Below are 27,674 nucleotides of genomic sequence, written 5' to 3' on the forward strand. Positions count from 1 at the left end.
GGCAGAAATGTAACAACAATGTGGTTCATTCGAGGAAGAAAGACTGCTCTTTCAGAGAGGACAAGTGTTTCTGCGCTGTGGCTTGAGCCACCGGCTTGACTCCGGCTTCAGTTCTCATGTGGTTCTTGCTCACGCCGAAGTCCCAACACACTCGGTCTTTAAACTCTTCCAAACATCAAGAACTTTAAAGCAAGCTTTCACAGAGAGTGCAAAGAAAGAATGGGATTCCACAACTCCTGCTAGGAGCACATGATCGAAGAATGGGATTCCACAACCCCTGCTAGGAGCACATGATCGAAGAATGGGATTCCACAACTCCTGCTAGGAGCACATGATCCGATGATATGTTTTAATAGGAACTGTCGGATTTCAGCATCAAATCTACATATTACACGTTACAAGAAGAACTCCATGGACAGGGAAGGTTATGTTGAACTAGAGTGAAATAGGAAATGCTATTGATATACACAGCTCACAAGCCTCTGCTTACTCCATTATGTTCACTGCAACACTGCACAGCTTCGATGCAGTCTCTGCGTCCTTTTATACTTCGCTAAAGAGCTCTGCTGCCCAGGACGGTTTGGTCAATACCACATGAAACTGTGAATAGATACATAAATGTGGAAACAACTAGGAACTCCTCCTTTTCTCTCTCGAAGAGCCCCTCCTAGCTTCATACTCACTTGAGCGCGCGGTGATCCTGCTGCGGATCTCCAGGTCCTGGTGCTCCATCGACAACAGATCATCCTTCTCTTTTGGTCTCAGTGAAAAGATGGAGGTGGCGATCAAAGGACCTACCGTGGGACATAAACCAACGTAAACATTATTCACTGGGAAAATATGACACGGAAACACCATCATCCTTGAAGAACAATATCACACGTGTGTGGCAACAAATAGCAAGGAAAAGGTTTGAGGATGGTACCTCCAGGGGTACGGCACTGATCTGGAGCGGGCAGCTCATCGATTGGCAAAGGATCCAGATCCCCATCAGCGACACCACAGTTAACCAGATCCTCAGGTCAATGAACCCACAGGAAGCGTGTTAGTCATTACAAATGCTGAACTCCCTGAAAAGCTCTTTGGAAGCCAGCGAGCCACCATTAAAGTATCTGTGTCCTGCTGCTCGGGTGCTACCGGGGCCTTAAGACTTTGATTGGACTCTGTGGAAACACTGTGGTGGATACATTTTTAGGCCCCGTTTGCTCCACCGCTAGAGTTCCACCCATGATGGAGTAAGAGTGTATATTATAGAAAGTTTCAAATCTTTCACAATGCCCACAAATTAAAAGGATATCTTCCTCAAAAAAATCAAAACAGTGAGTAAATATTAATGCCATATCTTTTGAAAAAGGAGGTGTGTATGACCACGCTCAGAGACGGCAGGTTCAATAGGTGCAGCTTGCACTGGTTGGTTGCTAGTGAGAGACGCCCAGGACATTCTGGTGCCGATCCCTTGGCAGGAGACCGCTGGGATCCCCCAGGGCACCTTGTGATGGGGCATGCTTGGCATGTCAGATAAGGCAGCTTTCATATCTACTGAGCCAGCCCCAGGACAGCCTTTCACCCAAATCTGTTACACGCCCCTCCATGTTTAAGTCAGTAGCTTCTTCTATGCGTTTGTTGCCTTTGCAGATCTTCAGAAAGGTAAGCTTTTCAGCAAGAACTCTGCGCTGACCTGTTAATCAATCAATCAAGGCATTTGTAAAGCACACTACATACCCGCAAGGGTCTCAAGGCGCTAGGGGGGTGGGGGGTGGAAGCTGCTACTGTTCGAAGAGCCAGGTCTTGAGAAGTCTTCTGAAGGTTAATGCTGTAATCACAAATACAACATTACTAGCTAATAAAGTTCTAGACTGAAATTGATAGTTCTGGCTTTTAACATTGCCATTTCATACTTTTTCACCTGGGTTTGCTAAATCACTTCAGCTTTGTGTCTACAATTGGAGCACCTTTGTTTGTTGAAACCAGCTGGTGGGTTTTTTTTTTTTCACCTGGGTCATTTTTGATAAAGCTTGGTTTTGAACTTCAAACCTTACAAATTATGACTTGGCCAGTGTTTATTTAGGGTTGCGCAAATGTAATGCTTCTAAACTTCCAGAATGTGGTCAGAGCCAGACAATGGATCAGACTCCATGCACCTAGCCTAGAGATTATGTATAAACACTGAAGTATCTAGAAAGAAACATGCTCAACTAATAATGTGGATGCCAGAATGTCCTCTGTTTGCTACAATTATCCCTCACGTTTGGAATGTTTACACCAACCACTTGTATTTACCGTGGGGGGGTTTGCATGAGATAGGGGGCACATTGCCAATACAAGATGTCAACAGATGTGTCTTACACACCGAAGCAGGTTTCACGGAGCGGGCATTACAACACACTGTGCATTGATGTGCTCCCTAGCTACCAACATTTTTGTTTGCTCAGGGATGCAGATCTGGTGTTTTGCATCTGTGCAGTTTCATATGTTGTTGGCCTCATCTTGATCAAATGGCAAGTTCTGGATGGGCTGATCGCGGTCAATCAAATTTCTTTAGCATAATTTAGCATGGCTTAAATGAGAATCCTACCCTTCCAACAAGGAAGCACATTAATCTGAATTGTTAGGAAATATATGTCCTATTGTGGCAGTTTTTAATTCCATCCTTCAAGTCTGTCCCTTACACACAGGTCCAGACACGAGGAGCTAGGTGGCCCCTCGTCCAGTCCCACAGAAAGGAAGCCCTGAGTGAATTCATGAGGGATTAGGTCACACAGACACTTTAACCAAACTATAACCAAATCTCCTGTGAAGATCAGATCATGAGACTGGCCAACTCTATATACTCAGCTGTGCCCTCTGTCCCCTCCTTACTTAACAGTACCTCCTCCTTCCCTGCCTCCTGTGTACTCTGCTGCCTGAAAGCTACTAGTCAATACATAAGAAACTGCCCTACATGCAATACAACATCATCGATTTGGAACTCTGATGCAAACACCCTCGGGGTCATGAACCCGGTGATGCCTTTTCAGTATCCCTCATTGTCACCTGTAATATTACACATAACAAAACCGCTGGCTCCGAAATATGTGTTGTGCACACGATGACTGCATACAGACTCTGCTGCAATGTTTGTTGGAAATAAATAAAAACAAAAGTTTATTAAAAAAAAAAGAAGAGTTGTAGGGATAAAGATGGGCAGCACTTGGAGTGTGGTTCAGTTCTTATGTTTTTATGTTAAAATACTTATAAGCGAGAACAGCTGTCCACACAGGGGTTCCAGGCTATTCAGCAACAGACAGAGTTTATCTCCGGTCAGATGGAATCAGAACAGCCACGTCTCAAGTCGTCTACTGAAGGAAAGGAGCGAGAAACAGAATCTCGAATGATTCAGCAGAGTGCTCCAGACCCTAGGGCCCAGGACCATAAAGGAGCGGCCTCCATCTGAGGAGGTTGAATCACGGGAACAGCGCACAGAGAGAGGTAAAGGAGCGGCCTCCCAATCTGAGGAGGTTGAATCACGGGAACAGCGCACAGAGAGAGGTAAAGGAGCAGCCTCCCATCTGAGGAGGTTGAATCATGGGAACAGCGCACAGAGAGAAGTAAAGGAGCGGCCTCCCAATCTGAGGAGGTTGAATCACAGGAACAGCGCACAGAGAGAGGTAAAGGAGCGGCCTCCCAATCTGAGGAGGTTGAATCACGGGAACAGCGCACAGAGAGAGGTAAAGGAGCGGCCTCCCATCTGAGGAGGTTGAATCATGGGAACAGCGCACAGAGAGAAGTAAAGGAGCGGCCTCCCATCTGAGGAGGATGAATCACGGGAACAGCGCACAGAGAGAGGTAAAGGAGCGGCCTCCCATCTGAGGAGGTTGAATCATGGGAACAGCGCACAGAGAGAGGTAAAGGAGCGGCCTCCATCTGAGGAGGTTGAATCATGGGAACAGCGCACAGAGAGAGGTAAAGGAGCGGCCTCCCATCTGAGGAGGTTGAATCATGGGAACAGCGCACAGAGAGGTAAAGGAGCGGCCTCCCAATCTGAGGAGGTTGAATCATGGGAACAGCGCACAGAGAGAGGTAAAGGAGCGGCCTCCCAATCTGAGGAGGTTGAATCACGGGAACAGCGCACAGAGAGAGGTAAAGGAGCGGCCTCCCATCTGAGGAGGTTGAATCATGGGAACAGCGCACAGAGAGAAGTAAAGGAGCGGCCTCCCAATCTGAGGAGGTTGAATCATGGGAACAGCGCACAGAGAGAGGTAAAGGAGCGGCCTCCATCTGAGGAGGTTGAATCATGGGAACAGCGCACAGAGAGAGGTAAAGGAGCGGCCTCCCATCTGAGGAGGTTGAATCATGGGAACAGCGCACAGAGAGGTAAAGGAGCGGCCTCCCAATCTGAGGAGGTTGAATCATGGGAACAGCGCACAGAGAGAGGTAAAGGAGCGGCCTCCCAATCTGAGGAGGTTGAATCACGGGAACAGCGCACAGAGAGAGGTAAAGGAGCGGCCTCCCATCTGAGGAGGTTGAATCACGGGAACAGCGCACACAGAGCGGTAAAGGAGCGGCCTCCCAATCTGAGGAGGTTGAATCATGGGAACAGCGCACAGAGAGAAGTAAAGGAGCGGCCTCCCATCTGAGGAGGTTGAATCACGGGAACAGCGCACAGAGAGAGGTAAAGGAGCGGCTTCCCATCTGAGGAGGTGGAATCATGGGAACAGCGCACAGAGAGAGGTAAAGGAGCGGCCTCCCATCTGAGGAGGTTGAATCACGGGAACAGCGCACAGAGAGAGGTAAAGGAGCGGCCTCCCATCTGAGGAGTTGAATCATGGGAACAGCGCACAGAGAGAGGTAAAGGAGCGGCCTCCCATCTGAGCAAGTTCAATCACGGGAACAGCGCACAGAGAGAATTAAAGGAGCGGCCTCCCATCTGAGGAGGTTGAATCACGGGAACAGCGCACAGAGAGAGGTAAAGGAGCGGCCTCCCATCTGAGGAGGTTGAATCACAGAAACAGCGAACAGAGAGAGGTGAAGGAGCGGCCTCCCATCTGAGGAGGTTGAATCACGGGAACAGCGCACAGAGAGAGGTAAAGGAGCGGCCTCCCATCTGAGGAGGTTGAATCACGGGAACAGCGCACAGAGAGAGGTAAAGGAGCGGCCTCCCATCCGAGGAGGTTTAATCACGGGAACAGCGCACAGAGAGAGGTAAAGGAGCGGCCTCCCATCTGAGGAGGTTGAATCATGGGAACAGCGCACAGAGAGAAGTAAAGGAGCGGCCTCCCAATCTGAGGAGGTTGAATCATGGGAACAGCGCACAGAGAGAGGTAAAGGAGCGGCCTCCATCTGAGGAGGTTGAATCATGGGAACAGCGCACAGAGAGAGGTAAAGGAGCGGCCTCCCATCTGAGGAGGTTGAATCATGGGAACAGCGCACAGAGAGGTAAAGGAGCGGCCTCCCAATCTTAGGAGGTTGAATCATGGGAACAGCGCACAGAGAGAGGTAAAGGAGCGGCCTCCCAATCTGAGGAGGTTGAATCACGGGAACAGCGCACAGAGAGAGGTAAAGGAGCGGCCTCCCATCTGAGGAGGTTGAATCATGGGAACAGCGCACAGAGAGAAGTAAAGGAGCGGCCTCCCAATCTGAGGAGGTTGAATCATGGGAACAGCGCACAGAGAGAGGTAAAGGAGCGGCCTCCATCTGAGGAGGTTGAATCATGGGAACAGCGCACAGAGAGAGGTAAAGGAGCGGCCTCCCATCTGAGGAGGTTGAATCATGGGAACAGCGCACAGAGAGGTAAAGGAGCGGCCTCCCAATCTGAGGAGGTTGAATCATGGGAACAGCGCACAGAGAGAGGTAAAGGAGCGGCCTCCCAATCTGAGGAGGTTGAATCACGGGAACAGCGCACAGAGAGAGGTAAAGGAGCGGCCTCCCATCTGAGGAGGTTGAATCACGGGAACAGCGCACACAGAGCGGTAAAGGAGCGGCCTCCCAATCTGAGGAGGTTGAATCATGGGAACAGCGCACAGAGAGAAGTAAAGGAGCGGCCTCCCATCTGAGGAGGTTGAATCACGGGAACAGCGCACAGAGAGAGGTAAAGGAGCGGCTTCCCATCTGAGGAGGTGGAATCATGGGAACAGCGCACAGAGAGAGGTAAAGGAGCGGCCTCCCATCTGAGGAGGTTGAATCACGGGAACAGCGCACAGAGAGAGGTAAAGGAGCGGCCTCCCATCTGAGGAGTTGAATCATGGGAACAGCGCACAGAGAGAGGTAAAGGAGCGGCCTCCCATCTGAGCAAGTTGAATCACGGGAACAGCGCACAGAGAGAATTAAAGGAGCGGCCTCCCATCTGAGGAGGTTGAATCACGGGAACAGCGCACAGAGAGAGGTAAAGGAGCGGCCTCCCATCTGAGGAGGTTGAATCACAGAAACAGCGAACAGAGAGAGGTGAAGGAGCGGCCTCCCATCTGAGGAGGTTGAATCACGGGAACAGCGCACAGAGAGAGGTAAAGGAGCGGCCTCCCATCTGAGGAGGTTGAATCACGGGAACAGCGCACAGAGAGAGGTAAAGGAGCGGCCTCCCATCCGAGGAGGTTTAATCACGGGAACAGCGCACAGAGAGAGGTAAAGGAGCGGCCTCCCATCCGAGGAGGTTTAATCACGGGAATAGCGCACAGAGAGAGGTAAAGGAGCGGCCTCCCATCTGAGGAGGTTGAATCACGGGAACAGCGCACACAGAGCGGTAAAGGAGCGGCCTCCCAATCTGAGGAGGTTGAATCATGGGAACAGCGCACAGAGAGAGGTAAAGGAGCGGCTTCCCATCTGAGGAGGTGGAATCATGGGAACAACGCACAGAGAGAATTAAAGGAGCGGCCTCTCATCTGAGGAGGTTGAATCACAGGAACAGCGCACAGAGAGAGGTAAAGGAGCGGCCTCCCATCTGAGCAAGTTGAATCATGGGAACAGCGCACAGAGAGGTAAAAAAATGGCCTCCCATCTGATCAAGTTGAATCATAGGAACAGCGCACAGAGAGAGGTAAAGGAGCGGCCTCCTATCTGAGGAGGTTGAATCATGGGAACAGCGCACAGAGAGAGGTAAAGGAGCGGCCTCCCATCTGAGCAAGGTGAATCATGGGAACAACGCACAGAGAGGTAAAGGAGCGGCCTCCCATCTGAGCAAGTTGAATCATGGGAACAGCGCACAGAGAGAGGCTGCTAGACCGCAGATGGAGAGCAGGCTGATGCAGTTTGATCATGACATTGAAGTGGTGAGGGGCAGTTCCAGCCCTTGACTTGAAGACATAGCATAAGGTCTTAAATTGAACACGTTCTTCCACATCCAGCCAATGGAGCTCACAACAAAGAGACGTAGCCAAGGCATATTTTGGCAGTCTGTAAATGAGCCTGGCTGCTGCATTCTGCACCACCTGCAAGGGTCTCATGGAGGCTTTATCAGTCTCAAGTTAAGAATGTTTCCATAATCCAGACGCGCTGAAATAAGTCCTTGGTGATGAGTATTGGAATAAAATGGACATCTAGCCTTAGGAGGGTATTTTTAAGCTCTCACATATCCACAAAGAGACTGGTCCCCTTTGCTACACTAATAACATCCCTCACTGCCAATTCCACCGCCCTTGCCAACCCTCGTTATGAGCAGTGTCTTTTGCGACAATCTGAGAAAAAAACGCAAGGATGAGACAGCCCTCCATGCTGTACATACCAACACACCATGCAGCCAGGGAATCAACAGAGTTGGTCAGAACTAAAATGCCAAGTTCGGATGGGGTGACAATCCATGGCCTTCAGGCAACTTCTTTGCTTGGACTGAGTACCAGTCCCTGCAACCACTTCCAAAGTTAAAGCCTAAGAATGTGAAGGTCTTCGCATACAGTAACAAAATGCCCCTGTTCCTGCATGGTATTCGGCCACTGCTTAAGTGTTCGTCATGCGAGAACAATCTGAGACTCTACAAGCTGTTAAACCGCTGGGCATCTCCAGAGGATAAGCTTCAAATAAAGTTTCCATAGTCATGAGGAAGATACCTTGCAACACTGGATGTTCACACGAGCAGTATGAAGCATTCAATACGTAGTTTGACAATCAGTTGTAGTTCAACACCGGTGAATGGCTTCTTATCTCTGCCCGAAGGTGCAAACACAGCTCTGGAGCTTGAATGGTCGGTAACGTAGAGAGAGTGAAAGGCCTCACCTTGTGAGTCCCTCTAACATGGTGCCAGGAATCCTTTGCATTCATAGGAAGTGTGCACATGTGCTAATATGCACCTCCCCAATGTGGCTACTGCAAGGGAAGGTCATCTGGTGCCAACCTTTGACAGCCTGGTAGCCGAGGTCAATGGCTCCAAGTGCCTTCAGAAAGGGGATCTCAACTCAGCATATCACCAGTGACTTTCTACATCCCCAATCCATATATAAAGCCACTTTCTCAACACTCCTTGGTTTTCACTAGAACAAACGCCTCAATTTCGGGATATCAAGCCCTGGAGAAGTGTTTCAAAACACCATTATAAGAAAAACTGAGGGGGCTTGTGGGTGTAATAAACGTTCACGATTACATTTTGGTCCACACACAAATTACTGAAGAACACCGTGCCTGCTTACTGCAAAGACTGAGGCGTTGCAGACTGACCCTAAATAAAATTACATTTAGATTTTCAAGGTCAGATATTAGTTTATTTGGGTATTGATTATCACCAGAATGAGCAGGACCCGGTCTTTAGAGGTTGCAGGCATCAGAGCAGCCCAGCCGTAGTTCAGGAACTGAAGTCAGAAGTTTTTTAGGGATGGCCATTTTATTCAGAATCTCACATCACTTAATGAACCACTTGAATGATCTGACCAAGTCTTCATAGACGTGGAGTTGGACTGCACACCCAGCCTCAGAATGATGCCCTAGTGCTAGCTCGATGAGTGTTAATCAATCAATCAGGGGTTTATACAGCGAGGGTCTCAAGGTGCTGGAGGGGTGGTGGGGCGGCTCTGGATCAGTCGAAGAACCAGGAATTGAGGTCCTTCCTGAATGTGTGCAGGGTCGGGGATCGTCTAATGTTCAACTGGAGCTCGTTCCAGGCTTTTGGAGAGAAAGCTCTCCCACCGATTCTGTTTCTGCGGATGCGGGGGACCACTGTTAGGGCGAGGTCAGCGGAGGTTCCTCTTGGGTACGTGGAAGGATACTCTCACGTTGATGTTGAGGGATTTGTAGGCATGGGTGAGGAGTTTGAATGTGACCCTCTTCTCGACGGGGGGCCAGTGGAGGCCTTGTAGGTGTGGTGTCATGTGCTCGTGGCACGGTGTCCCGAGGACGAGTCTGGCTGCAGTGTTCTGGATGGTTTGGAATTTGTGTAGAAGAGTGTTGTTGATTCCGGCGTAGAGATCGTTGTCGTAGTCCAGTCTGCTGGTAATGAGTGCGTGGGTGATGGTCCTTCTGCAGTCGGGGGGAATCCATTTGAAGGTCTTACAGGAGGATGCGAAGGCAGTTGAAACTGGTGGAGGCAATGGCGTTGATCTGGCAGTTCATGGAGAGGGAGGAGTCAAGGATGATGCTGATGTTCCGAGCGTGGTCTGTAGGGGTGGGTGGGCTCCCAAGAGTGGAAGGCCACCAGGTGTTGTCCCAGGCGGAGGCGCAGGAGCCGAGGGCGAGGACCTCGGTCTTTTCTGAGTTTAGCTTCAAGCAGCTGTCCTTCATCCAGGTCGCCACGTTCTTCATCACTTCCTGGAAGCAGAGTCTGGTGTCTTTGGGATTCTTTGAGAGCGAGAGGATGAGCTGGGTGTCGTCGGCATAGGATACGATGCTGAGCCCATGCTGTCTGACCATGGCAGCGAGGGGGGTAATGTAGATGCTGAAGAGTGTGGGGCTGAGTGAAGACCCTTGGGGTACTCCGCAGTTGATTTCCATCGGTTTGGAGAGGAAGGGAGGGAGTCGGATCTTCTGGGTTCTGCCGGAGAGGAAGGATTGGATTCAGTCGAGGGCGGCTCCTTGTATTCCTGCGTCGTGTAGTCTGGCTGCGAGCATGCGGTGTGAGACTGTGTTGAAGGCTGTGGAAAGGTCTAGAAGGATGAGGGCCGTGGTGTGTACCTGATCTAGGAGCATGGGAGGCGTCCAGGATGGAGTTCTCTTCTATGAAGGCGGTCAGCTGGGCGTTTACGAGTCTCTCTGTGACTTTGGCTGCAAAGGGGAGGAGAGAGATGGGCCGGTAGTTATTCAGGTCCGTTGGGTCGGCCATTGGTTTCTTGAGGATGGGTTTCACCTCCGCCCGCTTCCAGTCGTCTGGGCAGATGCCTGATCTGAGGGAGGCGTTGATGGTGCGTCCTAGTTCGGGTGCCATGACGATGGCGGCCCTGTGGAAGATGTGCGGAGGGCAGGGGTCCTGCGTGGGTTTTCTTCATGGTCGCGGTGATGAGTTCGACGGTAGCAGGAATCCCAGGGCATGATGGTCGGCTTCTCGGCGGCAGTGGGTAGGGTGGTGGTGTTCGTAGTTGGTTCGCTGAAGTTGTCGTAGAGGGCCTTGATCTTCAGAAGCAGGAGCTGAGCTTGTCGCAGAGTTCCTGGGAAGGTGTGACATCCATGGCTTCGCAGGTGGGCTTTGCGAACTGCTGCATGACGTTGAACAGTTCCTTGGCATTGGTCACGTTGGTCTGGACTTTGCTCTTATGAAGGTTCGTTTGGTGTACCTTATGCGCAGGAGGTATTCCTTCAGGGTGCTCTTGTGGCTGTTCCGTGCTTCTGTGGTTTTCAGGTTTCTCTAGGCATCTGCAGGAGCGTCCGGCTTCTTGAAGTTCTGTGGTGAACCAGGCAGCTTTCAGTTTGCGTTGTTTGGCAAGGGGGGTGGGGGGGAGCGGTGTGAGCTTGTCGGCGCAGCAGGAGACCCAGCAGTGAAATTGCCTGGCCGCGGAGTTGACGTCGTTCGCGGCGATGAGGAGTTTTTGATGGAGGGTGGTGTTGAGGTGCTCTTCTGTGACCTTGCTCCAGTTCTGTCGTGGCGGGCGCGGTGTGGGTCTGTGTGCGGTGGTGGTGTTGAAGGTGAAGTGGATGCAGTGGTGGTCAGTCTAGAGGGGCTGGGTAGTGTGGCAGAAGCGGATGTTTGTTCCTCCCGCAAAGATGGGGTCGAGGGTGTGGCCCGTTCTGTGGGTGGGCGTGTTGACCAGCTGCTTCAACACTAGGTTGGCGAGGATGTCGAGGAGAGTGGTGGAGTCGGGGACGTTGCCATTGCTGAGGTGGAAATTCAGGTCCCCGAGTAGAATGTAGACTGTGGAGGTGATGGCGTGGTGTGCGGCGAGCTCGGCGATGGTAGATGCGCGGTGAGTGCGAGGTCCGGCAGTCTGTAGATGAGGGTGCTGCATGGCGTGGTCCTGGGGCTTGTCTGAATCTGGAAATGGAGGTGTTCTGTGTTGGAGTGGGGGTCACTCGTGCTGGATGTGGAGAGTCAGAGGGGGGAGTCTTGTGTACGATGGCAAGTCCTCCTCTCCTGGGCGGTGCAGACGGTCCTTTCTCTGGATCTTGTAGCCGTCTGGGATGGCGGTGGCAATGTCGGGACCAGAGGTGGAGTTGGTCCAGGTTTCTGTGAAAAAGGCGACGTCGGGCGAGAGGGTGTCGATCAGGTCCCAGATCTCTACGGCGTGTCGGTGCAGGGAGCGCACGCTGAGAAGGATGCAAGTCAGGGTTTCGGTGGTGTGTACATCGGGCGTTCCCTCGGCGGTCGTGGGAGCTTTGTCGATGGTGAAGGATCTGCGGCAGGATCTGCACGAGAACTGCCCGTGGGTGGTGCTCGGCAAGGATCTCGCGCAGTCGGTGTGTCTTCCGGGGTTGACTGGGCGGTTGCATCGTAGCGGTGGGGTCTAGGATAACCAGGGGTCCTGGCGCTGGTCGTGGCCGGGCGCAGACGAGCTTGCCTTAGGGGCCCCTTCGGCGCGCTAGCAGCACGACCACTGCGTGCGTCCGCTACGCGATTGTGCAGCGGCCACCATTATGAAGAGGAGGGGGAGGGATGTGTAGCTGGGAGGCGGGAGCGGGGTGGTAGGGGGAGGGGCACGGGTCGGGGCACGGGTCAGCGGCAGCTGCGGGAAACAAGCAAAAACAAAACACAGTACACAGCAATGGACACTGAGCACGCAAAATGAAACAAACAGTTGCAAGCACAATCAGCCTAAAATAAACTTAAAATAAGCCACAGAGTGCCCAACAGCGAAAAACCTGAATCAGGGTAGCCTCGAACCCTGCAACGGAGGGGGCTGGCCTCAGAGGCGACACAGAGCACAGCGGATCTGCCTGGGAGAGTGTGAACACAGGACCGAGGTCTGTGGACTCACAACACAGTTGTCAGAAATGATCGGTTACCCGAAGAAGAGCGAAAGAATCATCATTTCAAGTGGGTGACTGAGTCCTTCTGAGAGACCGATGTCCCGGCAGCAAGTCCCGGCTTCTCTTTGAAACATTACCATGGACTGTGACTCCCATGAGAAAGAACACAGCAAACGACCCAAAAAATTGTTGAAATGATCAGCAGCAATGTGATTCTTTACAAAAATTCTGAGAGTGGTGTAGAACAAGAGGGGGGCTTTACTGAGTCTTGAGTTGTGAGATGACCTTCTCCTGACTTCAGCTGTGGTGCCAGTGCCAGAGCCCGAACCATTAGAAGCTTCGGGTAAGAAAGTAACAGAGACCTTTGTTGAGCCAAAGACAATTTCAGAGAGTACAGACTCTGAGGGGTTTGAGTCCCAAACTTCTTCAGATACAGCTCGACAGCCCAGCCTCCATCATTGCCAAAATAAAGGGACTGTGTTTAATAGTCGCTGCTTATTGCGGTGTTCAATGGTACAGTATTGAAATCTTTATTTCTTGCTCCATTTTGTTTGCTTGTCTATGTTTGAGAGGAACATAGTATGCACATGCATGATACAGGTGGTTTCCAACTCGGAGACCTGTTTTATTTTGCAGTTTGGTTGAGTCCTTGGTAAGGAGTGTGTTGCAATAAAAGGGATGAGCCCGTGCTGGAGAGGGCAACCAAGCACACCCACTAAGTCCAGGTCTTACTTTCCGAGAAACTTATACCTGGGCGTACAGTGACATTTCAGGGGCCATGGTTCCCTCTGAGCTACACTAATCAGCCCAAATCTGAATGCTCTGCGTCATCGGTGAACAGGGGACAAATCGTGTTAGGAAAGTTAGGTTAGGTTGAAAAAGCCTGGGTAGCACTTGATCCGACCACTCATGTAAACCTGATAAATGTAAGTAATTGTAAGAGAACTGGGCATGGACCACACTGGACAATTTCATCACCAACACGATTACAGAAAGTGGACATTACCCAGGGAACTGAAAGCTTGGTGTATGTCCTGCATCACACTTCTGTAAAGTTCCTTCTGCCACTGGTGTAAGAGTTTCCATTCATCTTCTGAGAAACAGGCAGCAACATCGTAAAATGTAAATGGGACCTGCAACAATAAACGTGAAAACACTGACTTAATAACTTCAGTAACTGTGATATATGTTAAGGAACAAAGGTAGCAGGACGTGGTAGATGCTCATCTGTACAGTGGAACAGGTGTGATGGGATAGGCCCCTATGGTTCTGTGTACTACCCGCAGGCTGTGTATGTGAAGGAGTGTATGTTGTCACAGGGTTTGATCTGACTGAATGAGCCACCAGGCGCCATTTAGAGGCGTTAGTAGAAGGAGAGATGGGCGTGTGTTTGCGGAGAACATGCATGCACCTGTACACAGTTAGCCAACCTACACGCGCACACAGTGATTTTCACTATGCTGAACGAATGCATGTGTGTGTGTTTGTGTATATGTGTGTGTGTGTATGTGGCTGTGGCTGCTATGCAAAGTGTGACTGACAGTTCTTTTGTTGAGGAGTGATAAAGTGACTACGTAATTATGAGAGGATGGTTCACTACAGACTCAGAAGTCATATAGTTTTCTTCCCTCAGTAAGAACTAAGTCAACAACATTTGAAAATGTGAGCACTGTTTCTCTCAATGTATTTGTCCGGGTCGCTACTCGCATATCGAGCTGCTCTTATTTTGTATAGAAAGTGACTGTGAAGCTTGAGTTGACGTCAAGTATCTGGAGGTGTGATAATATGATTATGTCTTTGAGATGAGAAGTGATAATATGAGTCTCAGTTAATGTTTGTTTTCTTGTGATGTTAGCATGGGTACCGAGGTCTCTGTAATGAAAGATATGTACTGGAATTAGATGTGGCAGGGAGGGTCATGGAGCACCCAGACCAGTGAGTGCCAGTGAGGTGTGGTAACCCTGAAGCCGCACATTTATGTTGTGCTGTGCTAGTTGTGAAAATTTGAGGAACGGAGTCCTTTTACATGCACTACTTCTACAATGCAGGTGTGAGCAAGCTACAACACAAAATCATTTTTTGTGATGTTATGTAGCTCAGTAGTTTTTAACCTGTGGTCCAGGGACCCCTGAGGGTCAAAAAAGCATAATCAGGGTGTTCGCAAATGCTTCGAAAAATCAATATTAACAGATTATAAAAGTGTATATAAATAAAGAAGCTAAATGTAAAACTGAAAATGTTTAAACGTTCTGTAAATACGAAGGAATTAGAAATGGGAGGCTAGAAATGTAATTAGTGTCCTCAGATTGATTCATGGGAACAGTGCAGGTGCATCAAACAGAATACAGCAGGGGCAACGAGTGGCTTCAATTGAACCATCCTATTAAAATTTTGATTGTTATTACGGAGCCGCTGCTGTTCCTGGGAAGGTAACGCCGCCTGCAACGCGCCACGCACCTACCTGGTACCACTGTCGCCACCATCACAGAGCCTGCAGTCCTGGTCGCACCCGCCGCCGTGCTTTACATCTCGCGGCCGCGGAGCGGCGAGGACCACAAGTCCCAGCTCGCCCTGAGTCTCCGCCCACTGCCAGAATCCCGCGCCGGAGGAGCTACAAAAGAGGGCTGCTCCCACTGGGGAGCGGGGGAAGTATTACGGAGCCGCTGCTGTTCCTGGGAAGGTAACGCCGCCTGCAACGCGCCACGCACCTACCTGGTACCACTGTCGCCACCATCACAGAGCCTGCAGTCCTGGTCGCACCCGCCGCCGTGCTTTACATCTCGCGGCCGCGGAGCGGTGCGGACCACAAGTCCCAGCTCGCCCTGAGTCTCCGCCCACTGCCAGAATCCCGCGCCGGAGGAGCTACAAAAGAGGGCTGCTCCCACTGGGGAGCGGGGGAAGTATTACAGAGCCGCTGCTGTTCCTGGGAAGGTAACGCCGCCTGCAACGCGCCACGCACCTACCTGGTACCATTGTCGCCACCATCACAGAGCCTGCAGTCCTGGTCGCACCCGCCGCCGTGCTTTACATCTCGCGGCCGCGGAGCGGTGCGGACCACAAGTCCCAGCTCGCCCTGAGTCTCCGCCCACTGCCAGAATCCCGCGCCGGAGGAGCTACAAAAGAGGGCTGCTCCCACTGGGGAGCGGGGGAAGTATTACAGAGCCGCTGCTGTTCCTGGGAAGGTAACGCCGCCTGCAACGCGCCACGCACCTACCTGGTACCAGTGTCGCCACCATCACAGAGCCTGCAGTCCTGGTCGCACCCGCCGCCGTGCTTTACATCTCGCGGCCGCGGAGCGGTGCGGACCACAAGTCCCAGCTCGCCCTGAGTCTCCGCCCACTGCCAGAATCCCGCGCCGGAGGAGCTACAAAAGAGGGCTGCTCCCTCCGCCTCGCGGACGCGCGCGGGCGGCGCCGGGATGAGCCCGGGCAGAGGGCGGGCCGTCTGTGGCCGTCCGAGGCAGACAGAGGCAGGGCTGGGCCACCCCCCTTAACTTTGCTGATCTGGGGGTATTCGGCTGAGAAACAACTTCTGGCCACCCGCATCGACATCTGCTATGGGGAAAAAGACGACAGCTGCATCTAGAAGAACGGGTAAGGCTAAACAACATGCAGCACCTACTACCCCACTGCCAAGCCTAACGGCCATAGACAAAATGCTGCAAAAAACAATAGGGGTCGTTGCTACGGCTATTCAGAATACCGAAAGACGCCTTTCGCTACCACCAAGCCTGCCCTTGTTTATGCATCATGATAATTCTTCTGATAAATCCCTTGATTCCCTACTCGCGACATCTTACGCAGGGCTTCCGGGTACAGCTACAAAAGAGAACCACCCTAATGGAAATACAGCACCTCATGACCACCTGCCCACGGATACCAGGTTATCGTCAACTCCGACTATGTTAGAGTTAAGGCCAAATGGGGATTTGGATCTTCTGCCATCTCCAGTTGACAACTCGATTCATATTGAAGGGATTGACTTATGCCATGACTTTGAAGCCCTGGACTCAGGTGGGGATAAAAGCACTAGTGGACCTATGCAAACAAGGGGCCAGAAAGCAAAGAGACAAAAAGCTAAGAACAAACGGAAAAACATTGAGCCTGTACAAAACAAACAGAAGGGTGGGAACAGTCAATCACGGAGATCTGTTGCCCCTGCAGTATTAGATAAGTCTAAAGAGGCTGGCCTATCCAACAGGATGGATTCGTCCATTATAGAAATCAACACAGTGTCAGGGGCTCAGGGATTCTGGGGGAGACTGGAGACATTGATATCTACTCTCTTGGGTCCTCTGAATCTACACGTTTCAAATATAGAAAAAAGGATGAGAGTGTTGACTGATCATGTTGCTAAACTAAGTTCTGGGCGCCATCAAGAAATCTTTCCCTCTCTAGGGGCAACTACCACTATTGATGATGTCCAAACAAATCAGCCCAAAATGTCTAACAAAACTAATAACAGGGTCCCCTTGCTGCTCCCAATACCAGGCACAAGTAAAAACCTACCATCTGTGGAGCACCGTGCTAAACGGGTACCTAAACCAACATCACCCAAGGCTGCCACCCCTATAGTCACGGCTCAAACTGGCCCCAAAAGTAATTTGGCATATTTGGGTCAAACTAATACTGATGTGTTATCTGATTCATCCCCCCCCTCACCTAAACCGGATCAAACTATCTTAACAATTGCCAAGCAAATTCCGGCTCGTATTAGTCTACCCCCAGAGTGTGGACCTTATGTCCTGGTTTTAGCCAATGTCCCTAAGCTAAGGAAAGACCAAGAGGAAAACTTTGTTAGCTTAAAAAACAGAACCCTCCATTGGCTATCTAGATATTGTCAATTTCCGATGGATGGCGCTGGAGAAATTATTCACACCCAAAGAGTGGGGTGGGTGGGCCCCCTAAGGAAAAAGTTTGAAGGGGACTGTATAATTATAAACTTTAAGTCCCCTCTATGGGCCCAATGTACGCTAGCAAAAGCCCCACAGCCCTCCCATTGGGAATATAACACCACACTTCTCCCTCTGGGGTATTTCTATAGGCATCTAATAGATCCGAATCCTAGTCTTGGGACTCATTTCTTGGGACACCGCCAGGACATTAATACTGATTTTAGAATCAATAATCGCCGTTACCACCAGGGCCAACATCCTGATATTAGTAATGGCCTTCCATTGGACAATGTGATTGCACCACCTGCACACCAAATGTCATATCCCCCTTTCTTAGTCGCTCCCCAGCAAATTCCAAGGGTGAGGCCGTATGCAGTGACCAATCAAAATATCTACCCGGATGAGCATGAGAGGAGGTACTTGTATAATGTCCCAACATATAATCGATTTGAACACGCTTTCTCAAATCTAGAGGAATTGGACTGACTGGGGGACAGTGACAGGGACAGTGAATGTGCAGAGGCAACTAATGCAACCGAGGGCCCTTTAGATCTGGTAAAAACTGTCATACCTCAAACCACGGCCGTACAGTCTGCCTTGGTTGAATTTCCAGTTGTATGTGAGGACATCATAACAATCCCCCAAATTAACCCCAGGCAGATAACCAGGGACAAGCACTTAAGCACCCCAAGCGGCTGTGATTTGTCAATCCTCAGCTGGAACCTTGCAGGCATAGAATCTAGACTGTCCGATCCTCAATGGGTCCAGCTATTGGATGGCAAAGATATCATCATGTTCCAAGAGACCTGGGCCGTAGGGAACGTGCACATAGAGGGTTATCATTGTTTTAGTGTGTTTGCCTCTAAGTCTGTCTCTGGCCGTGCAATGGGAGGACTTTTCATTGGGATTAGAATATTGGCAGGTGGCACTTTTAAGGACTTATCATTCGGGAACCCAAATATTCAGGTCCTCGAATACAAGCTAAAGACCAAGATTTATTTAATTAATTTTTACAATAACGATTTTAACTCAAGACCAAACAGGAACTATATAGCACTTTCTAATTTATTGGTACACCTTGAAACTAACATGAATATAGGCACAGACGAGAAGTCAGGGATCCTTATTGGGGGTGATTTCAATGCGAAGATTCCTGAAAAGCACCGATTCGAGGATAAAAGCTGCCCAGATTTAGCAGATCGTAGAGGCATTGAGCTTGCTAAGATATTAAATGAACATATTCTTAGCAATGTAATGGAAGCAAGCCAATCCCCAAGGATGATTTGTGCCCCAACGCATAGAGGGAGAGATTCCCACTCAACGATTGATTTTATTTTCACATCCCCCTGCCTAATAGACCGTGTTACTGACTCAAACGTGGTTGAGACAACATATGGAGACCACAACCCCCTTATAGTCACCTTATACTTGGGACCTAGCCCAGCGTATGCAAAATTTAATGGCGCGAGAGATATTACGCCATCAGGTGATGGTCTCCGTCTAAAATGGAGGGGAATTGATTGTGAAGCCCTAATGGATCGTGTAAAAAATGATCACCTTGCATTAATAAATTCTTGCTTACTGCCCGACGGGGACTGCCACAGAATAGTCGCCGATTTTGGTAAACTATCCGTGGCAATTAAAAACTATTTGCTAGTCCCACTACCCACCAAGGCAAAAGACCCAAGATGGTTCGACTCCGCCTGTTCCATGGCAAACAGGGAACTGCGCAGGGTATTAACCACTAAGCCAAGGAATATAGTGGAGGTACAATCAGCTAGGAAACCTTATAAACAAAAAATAGCTGAAAGAAAAGCGGCACTTTTGATGGAACAATGGGAGTCCCTGGTTGTCAGCGCTAACATGAAGAGCAGTGGACCATTTTGGACCGCAGTTAGGAAAATGCGCGACACGGGTAAACACCTATCCCCAATTGGCTGCAATATAACCAGCAACACTTGGGAAGCCCACTTTTCCAATATATATGCTGCCCCTTTTGAAGAAACAAATACCCCAGACTTGGGACAGTTGCGAGACTTGCGGATCGATCATTCCGAGGTGATGACAGCCGTCAGAGAGAGCCTTGGCAACAAGGCCCCTGGACCAGACGGTCTTCCCATAGATATTATAAAGCACAGTCCAGATCTATGGGCACCAATTTTACATAATGTTTTCAACAGCCTGACAAGAGCACCTATCCCTATGACGTGGTCTTCTAGTATTATTGTCCCAATTTATAAAAAGGGCGATAGGTCAGACCCAGCTAACTATCGCCCAATCTCGCTCTTGGACAATACTCTAAAAATACTTGGGCGAGTCATTTATAATAGGGTGGTAGAGTGGGCGGAAGATTCTGACCTACTGGATCCATGTCAGATGGGATTTAGGAGCGGGGTGGGCACGGTCGAGCAATGTCTGAATTTAAAACTAATAATTGATAAGTATACCGTCGCTCGATCGTCCCCTATATACCTCGCCTTTATGGATCTTTCATCTGCGTTTGATCTGGTAAACAGATCAAAACTGTGGCCCATGCTTCTCAACTATGGACTGGATGAGCCCCTAGTGCATTTTTTGGCGCATCTCCATACTGACCTTAGGGCTCAAATTAGAAATGGGTCGGGGGGCGAAGTTTCCGGAGCCATAAAAATTGGTAGGGGGGGTTAGACAGGGGTGCGTTTTAGCACCCCTGCTGTTTATCATTTACATCAATGACATAGCAAAAGGTTTTAAAACAAGTAACCAGAAATGTCCCAACTGTCCAGGGGCATCCCTTGCCAGTTCTGCTATACGCAGACGATGCGGTCCTTATGGCCCGCACCCCTAATGCCCTCCGTTTGCTTGTGGAAAACTTTGTCCATCATATGGAGGGATTAGACCTGCGTGTGAACTTTAAAAAATCTTTTGTTATGTCATGCGGACCTGGAAAACGGAAACTTAATGCCATCCATATCGGGTCTGACAAACTTGACTATGTAAATTCTTTTATATATTTTGGGGTGGCCTTCGCTGCGAACAACTCATGGAGTGGGCACTCTGCCCACGCCACGAGCAAGTTCTCGAAGGCCATCAACTCAATATTGAGTCTCCCACGCCCTAAAAAAATTAGGGGCAACCAGTGCTATTTTAAAAAAAATTAGATTGCAGTGTATCCCTGTTGCCACTTATGGGGCGGAAGTTTGGGGCCCTGCTAAAAATCCCGGTATCCAACGAGAAGAGACACGTTTTTGTAGGAAAGTATTGGGTGCCCCAATTTCGTCCTCTGAATTTATTTGTCACAAAGAGTTGAACCTCCCTTATATTAGCGACTTTATCAGATGTAGACCAGCCCTATTTTGGCTGAGAATCTGGAGGAATAATGCTGCCTCCTTAACACAAGACATAATTAAAGATTGTCTTAAATGTGATCACGGCCTCTTAATTCCATGGCTTGCTGGGGTCCTAAAATCATTAAGCGCCGTGAACAAAGGAGATCTCTTTTCAGATCCCTCCAGAATCGGATGTCAAGATAAGGCTGAGGTTAAACAAGCATTATACGCACTCTTTGAAACTGAAAGGATGGAAAGGGAAATATCCAAATCAACTGTTGTCAGATACATGGAGGATGACCTGTCCAGGCAACCCCTCCCACTCTATCTTACCTTGCCAATGTCCAGTTGGGAGAGGTCTCTGTTATTTCGATTAAGGGCAGTTTCTATAAAATTTTCGCTGGGCTTTCCTTTGGGTTATAATCACACTACAGAATGTAACCCCTGCCCCTGTGATGGTACCAGCAAACAGAATGATCTGCACTTTTTATTTTTTTGCAAATTTTATTTAAAATATATTAATTGGTTCTTAACACCCTATTTTAGAAAACAAAGACCCCTCTCCTTGGAGGAGTCCCGCTTGAAGTTACTCTCCCTGGACACAGAGGAACTGACCTTTCGTACCAGTACCTTTTTAAGATTAATAATTCGTGTACGCAATATGATGGAAAACCCTTGAAAGATTTCTGTCTTAGTTCCTTTTTAAAATTTTTAAAAATATTGTATCTTGTATATTGTATTAATGAATTGTTTTTATGTCTGTACTTTTATGAATTCAAGTAATTCGAATAAAGGTCTTTTGATTGATTGATTGATTGATTGTTATTTTTTTTGCAAATTAGATAAAACGTTTGATCAATTGTGTAATTGTTTGACGAAGGATTGTTTCTGTATTTTTTTTGCATTGTTTTGTGGTGTAAATCATCGAAAATGCTTCGGCCGGGTCCCCGGCTTCCAATAATGACTCAGTGGGAGTCCCTGGGTTTCAGTGATAATTAAGAGGGGGGCCACGTTAAGAAGTGCTGTTGTAGTTCATGTCAGACTGAGTTATAGGGTTCCTGGAATGCAGGTATAGCTACAAGCCTCAGCAGGTTGTAGGAGTGTAACTACATGTGTTCTCTGTGTTGTGAGTGGAGGTGTTCATCTTGGTGTAATGTAGCTAGAGATGTGGATTAAAGTGTTTCTGCATCAGGGGTCATATCTCTGCCTTTCCTGTAGTGAGGTGTTTGCCGAGTACAGTAACTCTTAAAACAATCCAAATTGGATACAAGATGTGTTAGTAGTAGTAGTAGAGTTGTCTTCTGTTCTTCAAATGCACCTTGAATGAGGCAAAAGTAGTAGTTGCTACTTGACAAAGTTTCTTAGTACACTTTTGTCTCAAGTTGCCATTGAAAAGAGGGTAAATATTTTATATTTAACCTCAAACCGAGTATAAAGGAAATATAAAATTATCAACACAGTGAGTCATTTTATTATCTATTTTTTAAATAGAGAACTGTCGATGGTTACTGATTTAAAGAATTGAATTTAAAGTTACATGGATACTATATAGGCTTGAATACTACGTTCCAATCATTCCCAGAGAGGTTATTGACTGAGAGTAATGGTGTTCATCTATTCTTCTGGGACCCATCCCAGAATTCCTCCTTGGACTGGAAAATTGAGAGGAGGAGCTAAAGGGCCCACATGTTGTCCCCTTTCCCTTCACTCATACAGTTTACAGGAGCAGAGAGTAAATCGGCAGCAGGATAAGGCGGATGCATATCATCAATGTAACATCACAAAAAGGTCTAGGGGCAGTCTTGTTGTCTCAACTAAATTCTCTGAGAGAAACCCGTTCTCAGTTCAAGCCACCAAGCTCTGAAATTCACCACCAACCGGATTGTACGCATTCAGAAGCATATGCACTTGAGAAGAAAGTTGTAACATAGCTTATTCCAAGATAGCTTCACCGTCCCACAGCCCTGGGATGAAACCTGAAACATTAATTGCATTTCTACGAACATCCTACAAACCACAGATATGGAACACCACCAGGACAAAACTTTCTATATCACGCTAAATTATGAGAATGATACAGGGCGTGGCTTGCTGCGCAGCGGAATGGCCGCTCTGTGAGTGAGATCCGCCGGCCGGGGATTAATCCTATCAAAATACTTCCTCATGGAGAGTTAGTGATTTGTTCTACACCACCTTTAAGCAGCGGAGAGTCTGGGGACCAGGGCGCTGCTCCTCCCGTGGCTGTCCCGTGCACTGGAGCTGAACTACTTGGCCGCCTGTAAACTGGCCGGAGGCTCGAGAGTCCCTGGATATGCTGTGGCGGGCGGTCCTGAAAATTGAGACCGTGGCAGTTGACGAGGTTCAGGCCGGAGACTTGTGAAGGCGCTGCTGAACCCCTGCCTGCAGTGGGTCGGCAGATTGAGGTACGGACATTGCTCACAAGGTTGGGAGAAACCGCTGCACATTCAGTGCCCCGCTCGGAGCTGTGTACCACGAGGGCGGAGAAGGAGGACGAAGGGCTCTGTGAATTGCGGCTGACATTTTGTGGCCGCTCTGCATCGGAACTAGGATCGGGCGCGGAAGGGGGGGTGGGGGCGGCTGCCCTGGTGAACAGATGCTCTCACCGTCGTTCTAATACTCAGCTGTGGCTGCTGCATATTTCGCCACGGGCACCTGGCTTGGTGCGGTGAGGCCTGGGTGCACAGCGGAGGAAAGAAATGCCCTGTATGTTGCAACCGCCATTTTGAGGCCACGTTTCATCTGCACAGGACCCGGGCGTGGTTGAAGAGGCTGGCTACCCTCGCGGTTCGACTCTCATCATTGTCGCTCTAACCCTCAGTTGTGGCCGCTGCATTTATCATCACAGACCCCTTGCCTGGTGCGGTGTAGCCCGGAGACGAAGGAGGGTGGTGCCCTGCACACTGCGACTGCCATTTTGTGGCCGAGTTATACTTGGGCTAAGTTCGGATGCTGCTGGGGGAACTACTGCCCTTGAGGAGGATCATACTTGCAGATGCGTGGTCCTTTGGTTGTGGCCCCTGGGGGCCTTGCACGCACGGTGCCAATGCCCTGCATTACAGTACATGCTGCATCGCCCCTGCAGCCCTGACCATTGTTGAGTGGCCGTTCTAGAGCAGCAGCCTTTAGTGGTGAGGCCCTGGAGGAAAACATTGGTGATGTGCAGACGGAATAAGAGTCTTCTGTGAGGTTTGTGTGCGCTGCTAAATTGCACGGCCGTGAAGGAGTGAACTGTATGGTAGCGGGGGGGTAGTACCTGGCCGCGGTTAAGACAGACGGCGCATAGGGAGAGAACCACGGGCGCTTGTCACACTGACCTTTGGGAGTTGTACAACATCGTGCTGCATTGGGTCCTACCTGGCTTCCCTTGAACTTCACACATCTACGTTGCCTTCGCAAATGTGGGCAAACAGGATGCTAAACAACTGAAGCTTACTTTTGAGAACAAACGAGCCACGCGACATACAGAATTAGACCCGGATGCACATTCGGAGAGTCAGCATGAAACGCAGGTGGAGGATCATGGCGAGAACCTACGGATCCTTATGTTGGAAATGCGCTCCAGCCTGCGGAATATCGACACAAAGCTGGATACCCTTACTACACAGCTAGATTCGGTCAAGACCCAAGTGGCAGCACGAGACCCGCCTCGACGTCCTGGAAAACCGACACACTGAATTCCACGAATTTCAAGTCGAAACAAAAGAACAGCTGCTGCATATGGACAAATTGTTGGGAATTATCCGAGCCAAGAATGAAGATTTAGAGACTAGGTCACGCAGAAACAACCTACGCATTACTGGGATCCCGGAAACGACTGCCATATCTAAGATGGAGACCTTCATAACGGACTTACTTCATGAGCTCTTTGATCCCCACCTGTCATCCGTTTTCGTTGTGGAGAGGGCCAAAGCCTCCAATTGGGGCAACACCCAGACCTGTATTGGCGAAGCTCCTGAATTATCAAGACAGGGATCTTATCTTGCGACTGGCTAGGGAGAAGGGCCAAATTTCACACAAAGGCAATACCATATTGTTCTATCCCGACTTTACTCTGGCTGTGCAGGCAGCACGGCGTGAATTCCTCCCTGCCAAATGTATCCACTTGCAAGCACAGATTCTATACTCCTTGCTGTATCCTGGAACTCGCTTCCCCCATTGCTCCGTGCCACCATCTCTATCCGGATCTTCAAAGCTGACCTCAAATCTCTTCTCTTCCAAAGACACTTTCAGAACTAATAGCTTAATTCTTTGATCCTTCTAGGAAGTTCGTTCATCATTGTAAATTTGTAATATTTTATTGTACATTCCCCACCCTTGCTTGCTGTATTTGATACTGTGTTCTTGCCTTCTATGGTTTTACGCTACCTCTTCTAGTCTCCTGTTTATTTTTGTAACATTCTATTTTGTAAGATTTCTCTCATGTAACGTAACTGGTTCTATTGTACAGCGCTCTGACACCTTTGGGTAAAGTCCGCGCTTTATAAAAATGCATCAAATAAATAAATAAAATCATGCATGAGGGACGGGAGCATGTAAAGGCTTCATGGTGAGTGACGGGAGCATGTAATGGCTTCATGGTGAGTGACGGGAGCATGTAAAGGCTTCATGACAGTGTCGGTTGCATGTAAAGGCTTCATGGTGAGTTACGGGTGCATGTAAAGGCTTCATGACTGAGTGTCGGGTGCATGTAAAGGCTTCATGACTGAGTGTCGAGTGCATGTAAAGGCTTCATCGTGATTGACAGGTGCATGTAAAGGCTTCATGACTGAGTGTCGGGTGCGTGTAAAGGCTTCATGGTGAGTACCAGGTGCATGTAAAGGCTTCATGGTGAGTGACGGGAGCATGTAAAGGCCTCATGACTGAGTGTCGGGTGCGTGTAAAGGGTTCATGGTGAGTGACGGGTGCATGTAAAGGCTTCATGACAGTGTCGGGTGCATGTAAAGGCTTCATGACTGAGTGTCGGGTGCATGTAAAGGCTTCATGGTAAGTGACGGGAGCATGTAAAGGGTTCATGACAGAGTGACGGGTGCATGTAAAGGCTTCATGACTGGGTGTCGGGTGCATGTAAAGGCTTCATGGTGAGTGACGGGTGCATGTAAAGACTTCATGACTGAGTGTCGGGTGCATGTAAAGGCTTCATGGTGAGTGTCGGGTGCATGTAAAGGCTTCATGGTGAGTGTTGGGTGCATGTAAAGGCTTCATGACTGAGTGTTGGGTGCATGTAAAGGCTTCATGACTGAGTGTTGGGTGCATGTAAAGGCTTCATGACTGAGTGTCGGGTGCATGTAAAGGCTTCATGACTGAGTGTTGGGAGCATGTAAAGGCTTCACGACTGAGTGTCGGGTGCATGTAAAGGCTTCATGACTGAGTGTCGGGTGCATGTAAAGGCTTCATGGTGAGTGATGGGAGCATGTAAAGGCTTCATGGTGAGTGACGGGAGCATGTAAAGGCTTCACGGGTGAGTGACGGGTGCATGTAAAGGCTTCACGGGTGAGTGTCGGGTGCATGTAAAGGCTTCATGGTGAGTGTCGGGTGCATGTAAAGGCTTCACGACTGAGTGTCGGGTGCATGTAAAGGCTTCATGGTGAGTGACGGGAGCATGTAAAGGTTTCATGGTGAGTGACGGGAGCATGTAAAGGCTTCATGGTGAGTGACGGGAGCATGTAAAGGCTTCATGGTGAGTGTCGGGTGCATGTAAAGGCTTCATGACTGAGTGTCGGGTGCATGTAAAGGCGAGTGTCGGGTGCATGTAAAGGCTTCATGACTGAGTGTCGGGTGCATGTAAAGGCTTCATGGTGAGTGACGGGTGCATGTAAAGGCTTCATGGTGAGTGACGGGTGCATGTAAAGGCTTCATGACTGAGTGTCGGGTGCATGTAAAGGCTTCATGGTGAGTGACGGGAGCATGTAAAGGCTTCATGGTGAGTGACGGATGCATGTAAAGGCTTCATGAGTGAGTGTCGGGTGCATGTAAAGGCTTCATGGTGAGTGACGGGAGCATGTAAAGGTTTCATGACAGTGTCGGCTTCATGACCGAGTGTCGGGTGCATGTAAAGGCTTCATGACTGAGTGAGGGGTGCATGAGTGTCACAATGGCTCACGTGACCAGTGGGGGCTCTGCAGGAGGGGGCTGAGATCAGAAGGGCAGTAGCTCCTAGAGGGGCGTGTACAGCGATGCACGTGCCCCTCCTCGGGTACTAAGGGAAGGCGCGTGCACTTAACATCAGGTGACCTTTGACCCCATGCTCTCTGCACCGGGTAAGTAATGTGCAGAGATTAACCTCAGTCCACAGAATAGACACGAGGGAGCTCTGGCGTCTTGGTGCAAAAACACAGTAATGTTCTAGTGACCCCGTGACCCCCCGCGCCCCCTCACCTCGGCAGGATCCCGCGGGGACATCTCTGGCCTGGACTTCATTCTAACGGCGCAGACAGGGCTCAGAGACGGGACCCTAGGGACAGGCAGAGGTGTGCGAGGCCCGGAGTCAGACAGACAAGCACCCCCGCTACAGCGCCTCCCTCATCACCAGGCGCTCAGTGCATGAGGGCAAAGGGCAGAGTGCACCATTCTGACCCGAGACGAGAAGGCAGACTGAGCATGTGCACTGATGAGGCACGCCGAAGAGGAGTAAGAAAGAGCATGCGCAGAGATGGGGCACTCTGATGAAGAGCATGCGCAGAGATAGGACACTTCGCTGCTGATCTGCGCAAGGATGATCACTTCGACGAGGAGCCTGCGCAGAGATGGGGCATACCGACGCTGAGCGTGCGCACTGATTGGCCTCTCCATGCTAGGCCACGCGCCGAGAGGGCCTTTGACAAAAACTGAGCATGCGCGCAGATGGGTCACTGCGGGACTGACTCAAGACAAGGAGCAAAGAAGTAACGCGCATGCGCACAAAATTGCACATTAACGCATGCGTACAAACACAGTACCGGGTGTACAAAAGACAAGGCCTTTTTCGCCTTTCATTTTCAGTATTGTTTTTGCATCTTTTATAGAGCGCGAACTCGACCCGAAAGTATTGGAGCGCTTTAGATAGCACCGTATTTACATTACACATCCAGGCACGGGGAGATTAAGTGATTTACCCAGAATCACAGGATGTAGACGCGACCTCGAGGCTCGAACCCTGGTTTCCAGCACCAAATTCGGCAGTTTAT

The 27,674-nt window shown here is 49.7% G+C and overlaps 1 protein-coding gene across 5 annotated transcripts in view; it reads right to left on the minus strand.

The window, feature by feature from the left end:
* Positions 1–27,133, minus strand: part of LOC146859474 (uncharacterized) — a 132,631-nt gene extending 105,498 nt beyond the window's left edge. For 2 of the 5 annotated variants that reach the window (XM_085650196.1, XM_085650195.1), the window contains exons 1-3: positions 26,887–27,060; positions 13,295–13,421; positions 684–794 (exon numbers count right to left, since the gene is read on the minus strand). In XM_085650196.1, the coding sequence (XP_085506322.1) occupies positions 684–794; positions 13,295–13,421; positions 26,887–26,928 (280 nt within the window). In that variant the 5' untranslated portion in view covers positions 26,929–27,060. Of the gene's footprint in view, positions 1–683; positions 795–13,294; positions 13,422–26,886 lie in introns of all 5 variants that reach the window. The other 3 variants (XM_085650198.1, XM_085650197.1, XM_085650199.1) reach the window with 3 other exon arrangements.
* Between the last annotated feature and the right edge of the window lie 541 nt (positions 27,134–27,674).

Source organism: Triturus cristatus, chromosome 3_2 (assembly GCF_964204655.1).
Source record: "Triturus cristatus chromosome 3_2, aTriCri1.1, whole genome shotgun sequence".
In the NCBI taxonomy this organism is placed as follows: Eukaryota; Metazoa; Chordata; class Amphibia; order Caudata; family Salamandridae; genus Triturus; species Triturus cristatus.